At 35.3% G+C, this 17454-nt stretch overlaps 2 protein-coding genes across 3 annotated transcripts in view; one reads left to right on the top strand and one right to left on the bottom strand.

Moving 5' to 3' along the window:
* si:dkey-98f17.5 (uncharacterized protein LOC569123 homolog) overlaps positions 1-7344 on the top strand; it is a 35018-nt gene extending 27674 nt beyond the window's left edge. The window contains exon 12 of the mRNA XM_049470695.1: positions 1193-7344. Coding sequence (XP_049326652.1) covers positions 1193-1246 — 54 coding nt within the window. The 3' untranslated portion in view covers positions 1247-7344. The remainder of the gene's footprint in view (positions 1-1192) is intronic.
* A 2565-nt stretch (positions 7345-9909) lies between these two features.
* The window catches only part of LOC103040026 (apoptosis inducing factor mitochondria associated 3), a 39623-nt gene continuing 32078 nt past the window's right edge, over positions 9910-17454 (bottom strand). For both annotated transcript variants that reach the window (XM_049470693.1, XM_049470694.1), the window contains exons 16-20: positions 16566-16683; positions 16261-16359; positions 15445-15520; positions 15232-15336; positions 9910-12794 (exon numbers count right to left, since the gene is read on the bottom strand). In XM_049470693.1, coding sequence (XP_049326650.1) covers positions 12752-12794; positions 15232-15336; positions 15445-15520; positions 16261-16359; positions 16566-16683 — 441 coding nt within the window. In that variant the 3' untranslated portion in view covers positions 9910-12751. The remainder of the gene's footprint in view (positions 12795-15231; positions 15337-15444; positions 15521-16260; positions 16360-16565; positions 16684-17454) is intronic.

Here is a 17454-nt window from a genome sequence, read left to right as displayed (position 1 = left end):
AATATATTTTTAAATATGAATGCAGCGTTCATACACTTTTTAAACAATACATTTACATGATTTTTCATGATTTTTTCTATGTCAATTTTTTATGACCATACAATTTTTTTTTTATATCAGTGCAGACATGGACAATAAAACCAAAAAGCAACCAAATCTATAATTAAAATTAAAATTTATTATAGTAGGTCTAAAATGAATCAAATTAAATGTTGATACACAATATTTAAAAATAAAATGTGTGTCAGATCCTGAGAGCTCCATTGTGTAGAGCTAAATTACTGAATTAACTCTAAACAAATGTATTTTGTTGCTCAAAATAGATTTTCTCCATCGATAAATTGAAACACAAAGATCTGTAGACCAAATTCCCATGACTTTTCCAAAACTTTCTGGGTATTTTTATTTTTCCGAAACTTATCAAGGCCTGGAAAATGCAATTCTTTTTAGTTCCATGACTTTTTTCAGGTTTTTTATGACCGAACCCTGCAAATGTGTAGTGTAATGTACTGTATACAGATGGATCAGTAATATGCAATAATTTAGGAAAAAAACATAAATAGTTTTAAGCAAAATATATATATGTATATATAAATATTGTATTATATATGTATTTTTTGATTATTTAGTATCCTTTAAAACAAATGCTAATCGCCAAACCACGACTGTTAATACCAAGATAATAGTAGTGGTATCGCAGATAATGGAAAATAAATTTTTTAAATATAAAATTATTAATCTGTTCATATTATCGGTAATTAATCCTTAATCTAAAGTTATTATCAAGAATCACACTAGTGCATCTCAAAATCTTTTAATATCATTGAAAAGTTACTTTATTTTAGTAAGTTAGTTCAATATGTGAAACTCATATATTATAGAGATGTATTAAACACACTTTTTTTGTTGATGATTTTGGCTTACAGCCAATGAAAACCCAAAAATCAGTGTCTCAAAAAAAAAAAAAGAATATTATATAAGACTAATTGGTACTTTTGTCAGTGTGGGCAGTGTGCCAAATCCTGCTGGAAAATGAAATTCGCATCTTCATAAAAGTTGTCAGCAGAGGGAAGCATCCTCTACAATTCTTTACATTTATTAAAATGTCAAATTTAATTGTATTAAGATGGTTGTCATCTTTTTATGACCCTGTTCACTTCTCAATATGTGTTTTTATATCTTTTATTAACAGAGAAAACTGTATGAAGAATATCTCCAGCAGTGTGCGGCAGAATACGACTTCTAAACCAAGCACAAACCAACGCAGAAGAACCAGCATCTTCTGATCAGCGGGCATTTTATACAGGATGATGAATAAGCACGTCTTCAATGCAGATGGTATGAGCGTTCACAGTTCATGCCTTATCAGTGTGTGATGTGAGCGCAGTTGTATTTCTTATGTTTCTCAGTAATAATAATAATAATAATTCGCAGTGCCTTTTTTATCTTTAATGTGAATGAACGAACGTACGCATGGAAAATAATGTGACACAAACATGACACCTCACACCTCACTCTTATAAACTTTAAAACCAGCCTGTGTGTATATATACAGCTCAGGAAAAAAATAAGAGTGTTACGTTTTTGAATCAGTTTCTCTATATAAATAGATTTTGCTATTTATAGGTATATGTTTGAGTAAAATGAACATTGTTGTTTTATTATATAAACTACAGACAACATTTCTCCCAAATTCCAAATAAAAATATAGTTATTTAGAGTATTTATTTACAGAAAATGAAAAATGGCTGAAATAACAAAAAATATGCAGAGCTTTCAGACCTCAATTAATGCAAAGAAAACAAGTTCATATTCATAAAGTTTTAAGAATTCAGAAATCAATATTTGGTGGAATAACCCTGGTTGGTTTTTAATTACAGTCTTCATGCATCTTGGCATTATTTCCTCCTCCACCAGTCTTACACACTGCTTTTGGATAACTTTATTATTGTTTATCCTAGTTATTGATGTAATTATTGTTGTTATAAAATGCTTCCTTTTTAAATATATCCACTTACAGCTGATATAAGGTGGAAATTATGAGATTTCGAGGTGGAAATTATGAAATTTCAGCAGTTGACTTGTTGCAGTGGACTATTATTGTACCACACTAGAGTTCAGTCAGCTCTTTAACTTCATTAATTCTTTCTCTTATGTCTGTAAAGACAGACTGCCTGGCTAGGGGCTCGATTTTATACGCCTGTGGCTAGAATGAGACTGAAAACATCTGAAGTAATTGATTTAAATCTGTGTCCCAATACTTGTCTCCATATAGTGTTTATCTATATGTAATATACAACTCTGGAATAGAAAAATAAGAGGCCACTTAAAAATGGTGATTTTTTTAATTTTATTTTGCCAATTTAAAAACCTCTGGAATATAATCAAGATGAAGATGGATGATCACAAGCCATCAAACCAAACTGAACTGCTTGAACTTTTGCACCAGGAGTAAAGGCATAAAGGTATCCAAAAGCAGTGTGTAAGACTGGTGGAGGAGAACATGAGGCCAAGATGCATGAAAAAAACTGATTAAAAACCAGGGTTATTTATTTATTTATTTTCTGCAAATAAATGCTCTAAATGACAATATTTTTATTAGGAATTTGGGAGAAATGTTGTCTGTAGTTTATAGAATAAAACAACAATGTTTATTTTAGTCAAACATAAAGCTATAAATAGCAAAATCAGAGAAACTAATTCAGAAACTGAAGTGGTCTCTTAATTTTTTCCAGAGCTGTATATATAATCTATAATAATTTACTTAGTATTGACAGTATTGTTTACATGTCAATATGCTGCACTGACTCTAAGACTTTTTTAAAGCTACATTATGTGGTTTTTATGCATCGTACAAAACACGTCCAAAAGTTTGTAGACTCCCGCTAATCGAATCTTGTATTTCTTCAGAAGATTTCGGTATTAAAAGGTCATTTAGTGCGTTTTTCCTGTAGCAGCAGCATGTAATCTAATAAGTTGAAACACTGCTGTTTTTTCTGAGAGAGCACAGTTCCTCTGCTCCACAGCCCAGCGCAGGGGGCTTTATACCCCTCAGGCGATGTGTGCAACTGAACATCTGTGTAAGCAGTACATTCTCACTGTCCAATGAAAAACAAGTATCTCAAAAGTGGTGGCTTTACAGGAGAAGGTTCTTTAAATTTGAATGGAAGTTTTAAATAAGAGTATTAAATACGTAATTTCAGAGCATGTCTATTAGAGGTGGACGATATGATCGAAAAATAATATCACGATATTTAATGGTATTTTTGCAATAACGATACTCTTGAATTAAAAGCAAACAAAATGCAACAAAATGAAATTAAATTGTATTATTGCATACGATATGATATAACACACCCCTAACTGAGATATTAACAAATACAAGAATTTTATCAGATTTGTAACAGAAGTCAATGATCCAGAATGGCATGATACTAATAATGCACTCCAAATATCTCCTTATATCCAGGATTAAAGTAAAATAAATGATACTGGACAGATATAATCTGTCTCTAGTACATATATAATGGGAAATTAAAAAGTGTGAATTTTTCTTTTGCTAAAAACGGCTAAAAAGTAGTACCCTGATGTGATAATTAGAAGTGGGTGAACTGGTATGATATTTTAAGTTATAATGTAATTCATCATATTCAAAAATGTTGGCGGTATTATTGCATACGGCACGATATGGCACACCCCTAACTGAGATTTTTAAAATGTGCAAGAATTTTATCAGATATGATATGACATGATACAAATAGTACTAATAATGCACTCCAAATATCTCCATATATCCAGGATTAAAGTAAAATAAATGATACTGGACAGATATAATCTGTCTCTAGTAGATATATAATAGGAAATGAGAACAGTGTGAATTTTTCTTTTGCTAAAAACAGTAAAAATAAATAAATAAATAAATAAATAAAGTAGCACCCTGTGATAATTAGGGGTGGGTGATATGACAGGGTATTATATCGTTCACAAAATTGAAAAATGTTGGTGATATTATTACATATGATACGATATGGCACATCCTTAAGGTCTATTGATCTATTCAGAATTATTTATACAGTGTTTAAAACAGCTACAGGTTTCAAATAAAGGAGAAATCTAGACAAATAATGGACATATTGTCTGGTATTGAAATACACATCAATCAGTTTTCATTGGACAGCAGTGAAATGCATGCAGAAGTAACACAATTCAAAAATAAAAAAATATTATATTAATTGTTGTCTATGTACATTTAAATATGTGGTGTAGGGTTTCTTACAAAGCGTTTCTTTAATCCAGACATTAGAAGATGCAGAAATCACAGAATGTAGCTTCAGATCATATAAAAAAACTGCCTTTTTTTGTATTTTTTTTGTATAGAATTTTATTAGTTGTGATTTTCTGTGTATTCACTGTTGTGTGTTTTACTGTTTGCTGTGAATTTTTGTGATAACGGCTCACTGATCTAGCCATTTCTTTTCAAATTAAAGTAAATTATGCAACTATCTATACCAAGACAATTACTAGTGCATTGCAAAAAATTGAATATCATTGAAGAGTTCATTTATTTCAGTAACTCGTATATTATATAGATGTATTAAACACAGAGTGATCTATTTTAAAGTGTTTATTTTATTGTTGATAAGGATTTTGGCTTACAGCCCATGAAACCCCAAAAATCAGCATCTCAGAAAATTAGAATATTATATAAGACCAATTGGTGATACTTTTGTCAGTGTGGGCAGTATGCCAAATCCTGCTGGAAAATGAAATCCGCATCTCCATAAAAGTTAAAGTCAGCAGAGGGAAGCATGAAGTGCTGTAAGATTTTGTGGGAAAACAAAACTGCACTGACTTTAGACTTGATAATAAAACACAGTGGATCAACACCAGCAGATATCAGACATGTCTCTCCAAACAAACCATCACTGATTGGTGGAAACTTCACACTAGTCCTCAAGCAGTTTGGACTGTGCGTCTCTCCACTCTTCCTCCAGACTCTGCTCCCTTGATTTACAAATGAAATGTAAAATTTAGTCATTTTGGTCTTTGGACAGTGATGGATCTTTTCAGGGATATTCTTTTTTTTTTTTTAGATGCACTAGTATGGCCATTGAAAATCTGCATGTTACTTAGATAGAGTGAACTTTTATTTTATTTATTTTTTGTATAGTTGTAGTAATCAATAATTTTACAACAAATATTTGGACATTTGTTGTAAAATTATTATTGTTAAATTTGTTTTGTTGACTAAAAAAATAGATTCACACAAGGAGTTATAGTTATAGTACTTCTACAAAAAACTCTCCTAATTCTTGTAACAATACTGACATGCCAAAAGTCTTGGGACAGGAACTGGTATTGTAACACCTTGTAACACCAAGTTTCCGAGATGTCTCTTGAGGTGATACTTTACGAAGAGTCTATATGCTGCTATTCCATGACTTTTGGCATGTTAGTGTCAAAAGTTTGTTTGAATATTTTAAAAGCAGCATAAATGAGCAGTGTTCATTAGGACTGTTTTCAGAGTTAATGCCATGATTGTACAGCTCCTAGTGTGAAATGTGATTCTCTGGGGTCTAGAAGTCTGAGAGCAAACAGATAGTCAGAAATTATTTTGTTTAAAGCTGTAAATGAACAATGGTAGTGTTTTACCATTGAAATGTATATAAATGGGCTCTGGGTAGTGCAGCAGGCTAAGCATTGCCACTAAGGTTGGGAGATTGTTGGTTTGAATCCCGTTCATGCAGCTTTCCATCAGCTGCCGGAGCCCTGAGAGAGCACAATTAATTGTCCTTGCTCTCACTGGTTGGGTACATTAGATGGTGCTCTTTCCCCTCATCACTCCTAGGGTGATGTCGATCAGCACAAGGCGTCTGTGAGCTGATGTATAGCAACCGGGTCGCTGCACTTTCCTCCAAGCGTGCTGTAATGCTACTTGACAAAATATATATATATGTTTTTCTCAATTTGTCTCTCAATTTGCTTTGTATTGAATTAAAAACGAATGCGATCTGCTCTCAAGACTTTTTGGACCTTATTATATATTAAAAAACAGCACTTCTGTCCCTTCTCCATATGTAGCACTTATTAGTTTTATTGATAATCGATTACTGGGATGTTTGCTGCAAAAACGCTGATGTATTTTTCATCAAACTATAATGAATATGGATGTAGAACAGTATGATCATTCTGAACAGATCTGTGTTGTTTAGATTGAGTCAGTTTAGCTTAATCATCCAATCTACATTATGTAGTTTTATTATAAAATGTTCACAGATGTTCTAAAAGGTGCTAGAGCTTATTTTAGAATAGTGGAATCCCTGTGTGTGAGCCTGAGGGTTATATATGATGTATGTTAATTTTTTAATCTATCTGTCAGTGTTTTCCAGTCTTTACTTTAATTTATTTATGTGTTTTTTATCCTGTAGCTCACCTGGGGTCAGATTCTCAAAAGCTAACACGTATTTGCCATTAATGTTAAAGTTAATACTGTGCAAAATGGAAGTAAATTATGTAGTAAAAAAATATATATAAATTGGATCTTAAAGTGGTGGTAAAGTAAGATTTTTAAAGAATATTTTTTCTTAACTTGACTTTTCTTAAAAAAATCAAGAATTTAAAAATAATTTTATAAAGATGCTTTTGTAAATCTGACCCCTCCTAATACAGCTCATCAGCCCTTTATAAAGCTTAAGATATGATATGTCAAAGCAGGTAAAGCACAAAAATGGGCACTCGGGAGCATAACTAGAAACCCCTGACTAATCTATAGTAATCTTTGTAATTTGTTCCTGTATCTCCATTTTTGCCATATATGTCCATATAGTACAAAGTCAAAAATGTGTATTAATTTAACAAAAAATGTCCCAGTCAAAATTCTTTTTTTTAATATTGACATTAAAGTTAAGCCTTTTTTACTTCTATAAAGTTACAGTTTTGGAGATACAAGGTTTTAGGCTACAGCAACAATAAAAGCAGAAGTACAGAAGTCTTCCTTTATCACTGTAACGAGCATCATTTAGGGCTGTTTGCAATACAAAGTATATTTTGATAATCTGTTATGACTTTACTTCATATTCTGTGAATTCTCTTCATTTTCAGATCTTCACTTTTTATCGCCATGCTGTCTGTAATTTATTATATTTCTTCTATTATATCTGAGATTTCTATCTTTATTCTCCAGATTTTGTAGCAGTTTTATACTTGATTATTTAAGAACCGCAATCTCACACGGTTGGTCAGATGTCTTCCGTGCCAGACTGATGAAACTGTGCTCCATCCCTGTGACTCCTTTGTATTGTTACTTCTGTTCATAATAAAGAATAATAATAGAATTATAATAAAGATGGTGTTTGTTTTATTGTGGTGAGTTATGCAGTGTTGAAGTACATAAATATGAGGCTTATAGTCATCTGAAAATACGAAAACTCTCCATGTAACCTTTATATTTTTTATCATAACATATTTTTTGCACTGGATTATAAGGTGTATTTTGCGACACTAGTAAGCAGTGATGGTATAGTTACTTTGAAAAAGTAATCGGATTACTGATTACTGATTACTCCTTTAAAAAGTAACTTATTTACTTTATGGATTACTTGATTTTAAAAGTAACTAAGTTACTTTACAAGTTACTTTATTAGTTACTTTCAGCAGCTGCAGACACCACCTCCCGCCGCGGCGCCACCTTAACATAAAAACTATAACCAGTTTTGCCAATACTCCCTTTATTGGAAAATGCATTTTTAACAGCAACAATTTATCTCTATTAAGTTGAACTATTTCCTAAAAAAATACGTTTTTTTTTTCTAAAAATAAAAAAAATTAACTTAACATAAATATTTTTTTATAACAAATAAAATATGGTCTTTCTTGATTTTACTAAACATAAATACTTGTTTTTATAAAAAATATATAAAATAAAGAAAGTCTTTCTTGACCTGACATATTTAACACTGTAAAACTGAACATTGAACTTGTTGTTCTCTGCAGGGCAGCAAGGAGTGGTTTTATAAAACAGAACCGTGTATATGGTCTAGACCGTGTATATTTGCAGACTGCGGTCCGGGTCCGGACCCAGACGTTGTCCAATACAGACCCATACCGGACCCAACTACTGAGAAGGATTTAATTCTGACAGTGTTCATTTAAAGCACCGGAACTTTTCTTGTCTTTACGGTATGTGCGCTCTGCGCCACAGTGAACTTCCAATCACGTGTGGTGTAAAATCTTTAAATGCTCTCCTCTGCCAATCAAATTTGTGGCAGACCGCTGCCCTGGCTAGTGAATTGGGACGCGGCCGCAAAAAAAAAACGCCTTTATAAAGAGATAGGGAGCCGAGAACTGGCGAAAAACGAAAACGGGCGGAAACTAAAGACACGCCGAGCGCGAGAGAGAGAGACAGGGGAGAAAGCGAGACGCGTGTGATTGGGGAAGAGCGGAGGGGGAATGGGTAAGGGAGCGGTGTGTGTGTGTGTGTGTGTGTGTGTGTGTGTGTGTGGAGGAGATGAGGTGGAGAGAGAGAGAGAGAGAGTAACGCACAGTGACTTAAATAAGTAACTTTAATCTGATTACTGGATTGGAAATAGTAACGCGTTAGATTACTCGTTACTGAAAAAAAGGGTCAGATTAGAGTAACGCCTTACTAAGTAACGCGTTACTGACATCACTGCTAGTAAGGAACAGGGGCGTTTTTCTTTTAATTCACCTGTAAAGCTAAGATAAGTAAACAAAACTTCTTATAAATTCTTAAAAAAAAAACAGTCTGAAGGTGAAGGAGTTAGCACTTAGTAGTTGTGGTTAGCAGGTAATGCTAATGCTGCTCCAGCAGTGCTAGGCGGGGTTAGCAGCAGACTACAATCCGATAATACTCACCTCTGAAAGGCGAAAAAGAGTAAGCGCTTAGTGCAGTTAGCAGCTAATGCTAATGCTGCTCCAGCAGTGCTAGCCACAGTGAGCAGCAGACTACAGTTAGATAATTCTCACCTCTGAACAGCAAAAGCGCTTAACACTGTAAGCAGCTAATGTTAATACTGCTCCAGTTTCTGCGCTGGAGAACTGAAACTACTGGTTAAATTCTTACATAAAGTGCACCAGATTATATGACACAATGACTATTTGGGGGAAAATTAAAACATTTTAACTGCGCCTTATATTGCAGAAAAATACGGTAATTAAACATGTAGACATTTGATCTTCATTTTTTAAATATTTGAAATATTCACGTGCTTATAGGATGGTCAAACTTAAAATCAGAGCAAATCAGAATCTTCATTTCAAAAAGGGGCGGAACTTCCAACAGAGAATGTAACCTGAATGCTGGCAAACACAGCTTCCTGAAGCCAAAGACATTGCGTTTGATAGATCAAGACAATTCAGAACCCAGAAGGACTACAAGACGAAAGCTGATCTGTTTATTATCACTTGAAGAGATTAGCACTGGCTTATCCCAATCTCTAGTAGAAATTGGCATTTAATATTTAATTCATTTCAGCATTTGAGTCATTGTATTTGTATTTAAGATAAAGTGATCAAGATTTAATTTAATGCTAGTTTAATTGAATGCTAACGCAGTCTTGCTACAACATGCTAACAGTAGCTGCTATCAGTTACAACTAAGGCAAATGTTTACAGCTGTATACTCTGTATCTCAACAGCAACCAATGTTGCAGAAATATACGACCTATACGAACCTACTCTTTTTAACTGTTTAACTTATTTCAACTAAGTTTTTATACATTTATATGTTGCCACTGCAAAAAATCTTGAACTTGTCTTGTACTCGCTTGTGTGGGTTTGGTGTCTTCAACCTGGCAACCCTCTCAAGTGTTTGGAAATTGGATTCCATTCAACATCCAAACAAAAAAAAAAACATATGGTTAAAAATAAACACACTGAAATTACAAGTGGTAGAATATAAAAGCAATAAATTTCTTTATTATTATTTTTTTTCACCAGAACAAACCCTCATATAAGCAGGACTCGAACCTCCTATCCCTGAGTTAGTAACAAAACGGAGCTTCAGGAGGTCAAAACTACCAAATCAGCATTCAGAATTATTGCATACTATCTAAAAATACAGTAAATCATCAAGTCAGTCAATCAATCAATCAATCAATTAGTCAATCAAACATTCAGATCAGGTCAAGACATCAGAAAATCCAAGCCTATAGATTTATTTCTTTTTTTTCTAGCATTAATATAGAGGTATAGCTTTAAATATATATATTAATATATATTTATATTATTTTGTGCAATTAACTAGCAAGGCAACCATGAGTTACCGTAAGAGGTACTTTGTATTTAAGAGCTAAAAGAGGAGCTGTTAGTCAGCATTGCAATGCAGAACGCCGGGTCACATGCTCTCTTATCGCCGGGCACATTCATAATGATACTGTGGTCTAATAGAGGGTGTTTGGATTTTAGTGAATCGATGATCCGGTTTAGGGAAGCTGTGTGAACAGACCAGGCCAGCCTTCAGACAGTCAAAACTGTTTAGACCTGCCACAACTTTACTTTATACCTTATATCTTATATCATTTATCCTACAGAATATATGGATATATGCTTGATCATTTATAACCTTAATATTACTGCCCATTGTGTTCACTTAGAGAGGAGAGCCCATTAACCTGAATGAGCTGATATGTGTACTTGTTTAAAAACATCTTTAAAAACAATAGTCTTATTTTGTAACTGTGGTATTAGTACTTTTACTTCAGCATTTTGTAACTGGGGTACTTTAACTTATACTTAAGTATTTTCTAATTTAATTATAATTTGTACTTTGTAACTGGTGTATTTAAACTTCTACTTAAGTATTTTGTAACTGGAGTATTTGTATATTTACTTAAGTATTTTCTAAATTGAATTTATTTGTACTTGTACTTAAGTAAAAGTTCAAATACCCCAGTTACAAAATACTTAAGTACAAGTACAAAAAAAATCCATTTAGAAAATACTTAAGTAAATTTACAAATACTCCAGTTACAAAATACTTAAGTAAAAGTTCAAATACCCCAGTTACAAAATACTTAAGTATTTGCTAAGTGGAATATTATTTTTACTTTTACTTCAGCATGTTGTAACTACCGTATTTGTACTTTTACTAAAGCATGTTGTAACTGGGGTGTTTGAACTTTACCTTAAGTATTTTCTAAATGGAATATTATTTATACTTTTACTTAAGTACTTCGTAACTGGAGAATTTAAAGTATCTGTACTTTTACTTTAGCATGTTGTAATTGCTGTATTTGTACTTTTACTCCAACATTCTGTAAGTAGGGTATGTGAACTTTTACTTTAGTATTTTTAAATTTAAATGTTATTTGTACTTTTATTCCAGCATGTTGTAACTGCTGTAGTTGTACTCTTACTTCAGCATTTTGTAACCAGGGTATTTAAACTTTTACTTAAGTATTTTCTAATTGAAAAATTATTTGTACTCTTACTTCAGCATGTTGTAACTGTGGTATTTGTACTTTTTCTTTAGTATTTTTAACTGGGGTATTTGTACTTTTACTTTAGTATTTTTAACTGGGGTATTTAAACTTTTACTTAAGTATTTTCTAAATAGAAAATGATTTGTTCTTTTACTTCAGCATGTTGAACTGTGGTATTTGTACTTTTACTTTAGTATTTTGTAACTGGAGTATTTAAACTTTTTACTTAAGTACTTTGTAACAGGAGAATTTGTATTAAGTATTTTCTAATGAGCTAGTATTTTGACATTGTGTAAGAACAATGTTTTTATTTCATTTATGTTTCATACAACTATTTACTCACAATTATTTTTGGGAAACTATTTCATTATCATGACAGGCCTGGGCCTGTGACGCGCTTTCTCTGCGACATTTCTGTCAAGACTAAAAACAAGTCTAAAATCATAACCTGGCCTCACATCATTACATCAAATATTACGTTATTTTTTTATTCTAGGTCTACAGATTTCGTACGATTTCTCAAAATGATGAAATTCCCGAACAAAGCAAAGGATTAGGGGCTTAAAAACACTGAAGCTGCATATCTGTACAAAGGTCAGATACTTATGATAGTCCTAAACGCTGTATACCCATTGTAGCGTACCCATAATCCCCCTAGCAAGCTAATCGCTAGCGTTATAAACTGTGCACTGGTTCAGTAGAAACAAATCCGAAACCGATACCAAAACCGAAACCATCGTGTTTCATGTTCCAGTGGATTTTCCATTTCTGGCTTTTTTTTTTTTATAGCTATTTACAAAGTTGCATGTACAAAAGAAAATTCCCCATTAAAACAGCCCATCATAAACACTGTGTACAGGTAGTAGTTGCTTCGTGCACAAGCAGAGAAGAAACTGGAGAAGAAACGTTCCAGACACAATCCAATCCCGTCTGATCCAATCCGATCCCGTCCGGTGACATCATCAATATTAGAAACCATTAAAAACCTTCTATGGCTCAGTTTTTACGGTTTATTCCATGCTAACACTGCGAAATACAAAATACCATATACTGTATTTACAGTTCCTTGGCTGGCTGGTCCATAGAGATCCCCAGAGTCTCGAGCAGGTGCATGCCTCATGTTTTGGGCCCAGTTTGAGCTCAGTTTTTTGGGGTCAGATAAACCTGTGCTCCTACCCCATGCAGTGTCCCAGTTCACCAGCTGGTGCTCCACCTCTCCCACTCTGGTTCCTCTGGCCTCGAAGAAAAGGATTTCGGCCCAAAGTCTCTGTATATTGTATAGACTGCTGTACTGAGGGTCCTGACGGCCTTCACTGTGAGCCTTTGTCTATCAACCACGACATATCTCCCGTCCTGCAGAAAAACCAAGCCATACACACATTCAGAACATAGTTATATCAGGCTAGGCCTGTTCAAAAGCTCCAAGGGTGCCTGCATACACTGTAAAATCCTGTATACACTGTAACAAACAAACAATGAAGATTAATGCAGCCGTACTTGCCATGGGTGAACATCCTTTGAAAGCACAATTCAAGACAGGACATAATTAAGTTTCAATAAAGGGTTAAAAAGGGTACAAACATTAAACAATGTTAAAATAGCACAACAGTAGTGATAGGAAGTAATGATTTCAATGTTTACAGCATTTAAACTTGTGCTATCGCTTAAAAAGCACAGAACAACCTCAAATCAGAAAAAGTGGGGACAGTATGGAAAACGCAAACAAAAGAAGACATTGTTTTTCATGTTTTACAGGGTAAACATAATTTCCTTTGGAGAAAAGTAGACTCTGCATCGTACCTATGCCATAGCCTACGCGTTCCCAGCAAGTGTGCACTATGCAGTGGAGTGTCTTTATTCTTCTGTGAGCACGTATCAGCAGCTATGTGTCGCTCTGCAGTTTAAACTGCGATGGCAGAAATGCGAGGCCTGGCTGACCAATCAACGCATGGGCTACGGCGTAGGGTACGTGGCAATGCATAGGCTACGGCATAGGGTACATGGCAACGCATCGGCTACGGCGTAGGGTACATGGCAACACATAGGCTACAGCGTAGGATACATGGCAAAGCATAGGCTACGGCATAGGGTACATGGCAACGCATCGGCTACGGCGTAGGGTACATGGCAACACATAGGCTACAGCGTAGGATACATGGCAAAGCATAGGCTACGGCGTAGGGTACGTGGCAACGCATCGGCTACGGCGTAGGGTACATGGCAACGCATAGGCTACGGTGTCGGGTACATGGCAAAGCATAGGCTACAGCATAGGATACATGGCAACGCATAGGCTACGGCGTGGGGTACTTGGCAACGCATAGGCTACAGCGTAGGGTACTTGACAACGGCGTAGGCTACATGGCAACGCACAGGCTATGGCGTAGGGTACATGGCAATGGTGTAGGGTACATGGAAACGCATAGGCTACGGCGTGGGGTACATGGCAACGCATAGGCTACGGCGTAGGGTGCGTGGAAACGCATAGGCTACGGCGTAGGGTACTTGACAACGGCGTAGGCTACATGGCAACGCATAGGCTATGGCGTAGGGTACATGGCAATGGTGTAGGGTACATGGCAACGACGCAGGGTACATGGCAACGGCGTAGGCTACAGCGTAGGGTACATGGCAATGCATAGGCTACAGTATAGGTTTGATGCAGAAGTATAAATTGGCCTTTAGAGCAACAGAGACATTCATGCATTTTTCGACAAGACAATACCACATGCTGCACACATTACAAAGACATAACCGCAGACAAAGAGGGGACCAATAGAGAATGTGTGGAGAATTTTGAGATGAAGAACAGTCAAAATAAGTAGTGCGATTTTTCATACTGCCCCTTTTGGTGTCACACAAAAACATTGCATAGCAAATTTACAGTCCATTCATTATAAAACTCTGATAAAGAGTAAAGAACAACCGGCACACTAAAATAATATTAAAAATCCCCCCAAAAAATAAAATTTGCGATGCAAGGTTTTTGTGAGACAGCGAGTTAAATTTTCTAATATTTGAAGCAAAAAATAGACCTTTTACACACTTTCATGTTGGTTAATGCGGAAACATAAATAGCAGATATAGTTTCTGGTAAAACACCCTTACCAGAGTTTAAACTCCATCACCATTATCTGTTCAACTCCAGCTAAAAAAATGTTGTGTTATTTTACAATCAAATCAGTAAAACCATAGTAAACACTAAACTGGAGTGACCCACCACTCAGCCAAGCATTTAATCTGCTTTAGTTAAAGATTAAATAAAAATTAAAACAGTGATTAAAAACGCTACACTCTAGGGTGCCGACTGGTCCAGCGATCCAGCAATCCTGGTCATGCAGCTTCCTATCAGCTGCCGGAGCCCCAAAAGAGCACAATTGGCCTTGCTCTCTCTGGGTGGGTAAAATAGCATCGAATAGCACCAAATAGCATCACATCATGCTCGGAGGAAAGCACAGCGACTCAGTTCTGATACATCAGGTCAAAGACGCTTTGTGCTGATTGACATCACCCTTTGACGTAATGTGGGGAGAGAGCGCTGTCTACCCACCAGGGCTCCAGCAGCTGATGGCAAGCTGCATGAACGGGATTCGACCAGCGATCTCCTGATCATAGTGGCAGCCCTTTAGCTTTCTGTAGCACTCCAGCATTTCACCTAAGGTACACATTTCACTTCACCTTAGCGTTTAAACGATGTGTAATTGAGTGTGATTAATTTGTTCACTGTGGTTGGGCTCTGTTATGTGTTGAGTTGTGAGTGTAGATGGAGAAATGAAGATGATGTACTTACTCCACATCTCGCTTCTTAATGGTCTTTCCAGAACCAAAGACCTCAGCGACCCGAGACACTATAGGGTCATAGTTCATACTGGCCACAGCTATCACCTCCTCACTCCTAGGAACAAACCAGTTTTTATTTCTTTTTTATTTATATAACACAGACAGACAGGTAAAATGATTTATAGTATATAAATATATTATAGCTAAATTTTAATGTACTCACTTTGTGTAGAATGCCACAAATTTTAGCTCATCCAAGTCTCCCTGGATGATGACGTCATCAAAACCATCTCCATAACCTTTAAAAAAATGAAATTAAAAAATGTACAGTATCAGTCAAAGGTTTGGACACACGTCCTCATTCAATGTTATTTTTATTTTTACACATATAATAAGGAATCATGTAGTAACTTAAAAGTGTTAAACAAACCAAAATACTCTGTGAAGTAGGTGCTCTTATCTGGGGAGCTGTTTGTTAACTTGTGGTTTCTGAGGCTGGTAACTCTGATGAACTTATCTTGTACAACAGAGGAAACTCTTGCTCTTGCAGTCCTGATGAGAGCCAGTTTCATCATAATGTTTTTGATGGTCTTTGTGACTGTATTTGAGCATACTTTCTTTACTTAGTTAAGTATACCTGTAACTCTACCTCTTCACTACTTTACAACTGATGCTCTGAAACACTTTATTAAGAGACAAGAAGAAGTAATTAACTCTTGATGAGTTCAGCAGCACAGCTGTTAACTGAAAGCCTGAATTCCAGCTGACTCTACCTCATAAAACTGACTGAAAAAAAACAGCAGAGCTGTGCAAAACTGTCTAGTCTAATCAAAAGGTGACTACTTTGAAGAATCAAAAATATAAAAAATATTCAAGTTTGTTTAACACTTTTTTATTTACTACATACTATAGTGTTTTTCTTCACGGTTTGGATGATTTTAGTATTAATCTACAGTGCAGGACATTTTAAAATAATGAAGAAAAAACACTGAATTTATCTTGACTCTAAGTGCTTTACATAAATATTAGTTGTATTTACCTGCATAGCGTACGCTTTTACCAAACATAGCAGTCCAGAAGTAAGGCACCGTTCTGACCTCTGAGGTTTTTCCCATCATACCGAGAGCAGCAACCCTCCCTGCAGATTAAATTATAGGGGTAAAGTTCTTTTTAGACTGGACTATGATCATTAAATTAATGATAGCATGTCATTATATGATATGTGTTGCTATACAAAAGAGAGGTGAAGAGAAACTGAAAGAGCTATTTTAGCTATTTCTACATATAAAGTCATTACATTGAATTAAAGAAAGTCTAACAGATGCAGATTGGTGCAGAACATACCGTGTACGTGGGCCATCTGCCAGTGAGGAATGTTCACCTTCTTATTGCCTCGTAAAGCCAGTGGAAACGTTACTACATCACCACCAGCAAAAATTCCATCCACATTTGTCTGCATCATCTGAAGAACAGAAGAGAAAGGGAAGAAATAATTCTCACAGAAGAAAAGATACATTATTTTTGGGGGAAACCCAGCCTAAGGTCACCGAGCCAATAATCAAGCTCATATCATTATAATAAAGCCTCCTATATGATTCCAGTGTACAGCAGAAACTTGATTGCATGACAAAAACTAAAGTAACTAAACTAAATAAAATAGAGTAAACTACAAAACAACCCTGACTACAGAATACCTCAAAAATGGGCTTAGCACAAAATTAATTTCGCCCATATATACTGTATTTGAAAGCCTAGTCCAAATGAAACATAGGGCCCTATCGTACATGCTGTGTACACAATGCATCACAGTGCTCATTGCTATCTAAAACCCCACCAATAGCCCACCAATATTTTCATGCCCTCTAGCTGCGTCATTTAAATAGCAGTGATGCTTCTGAATTCATCAGCGCCGATGTGTATCTCAAAATAAGGTGTGTATTGCGACGGAAACACAAATGCACCACTGACTGAATGCAACTTAGATAGACATCAGCCGTCTGACGTTCATTGCTATCTTGGCAGGGAATTGCCAAACACAGACCCAATGTGCCCAATGGGTGTACAACCCCGCTTGTTACGCACTTATAGACGTGCAGCAGTGCACAAACCCATAGCACATGCTTGCTGGCAGCTATTCAAACTTTTTTTTTATATCAACAACCAACAGAAGGAACGAGCAGGTCGGTTTCCTCTGCTCAGCCAATAGTCAGAGCACACCTGGCTCTTAAAAGGA

This window comes from Astyanax mexicanus, chromosome 22, assembly GCF_023375975.1.
Source record: "Astyanax mexicanus isolate ESR-SI-001 chromosome 22, AstMex3_surface, whole genome shotgun sequence".
Classification (NCBI taxonomy): domain Eukaryota; kingdom Metazoa; phylum Chordata; class Actinopteri; order Characiformes; family Acestrorhamphidae; genus Astyanax; species Astyanax mexicanus.
The sequence above is the reverse complement of the archived record's forward strand: the minus strand, read 5'-3'. Positions and strand labels throughout refer to the sequence as shown.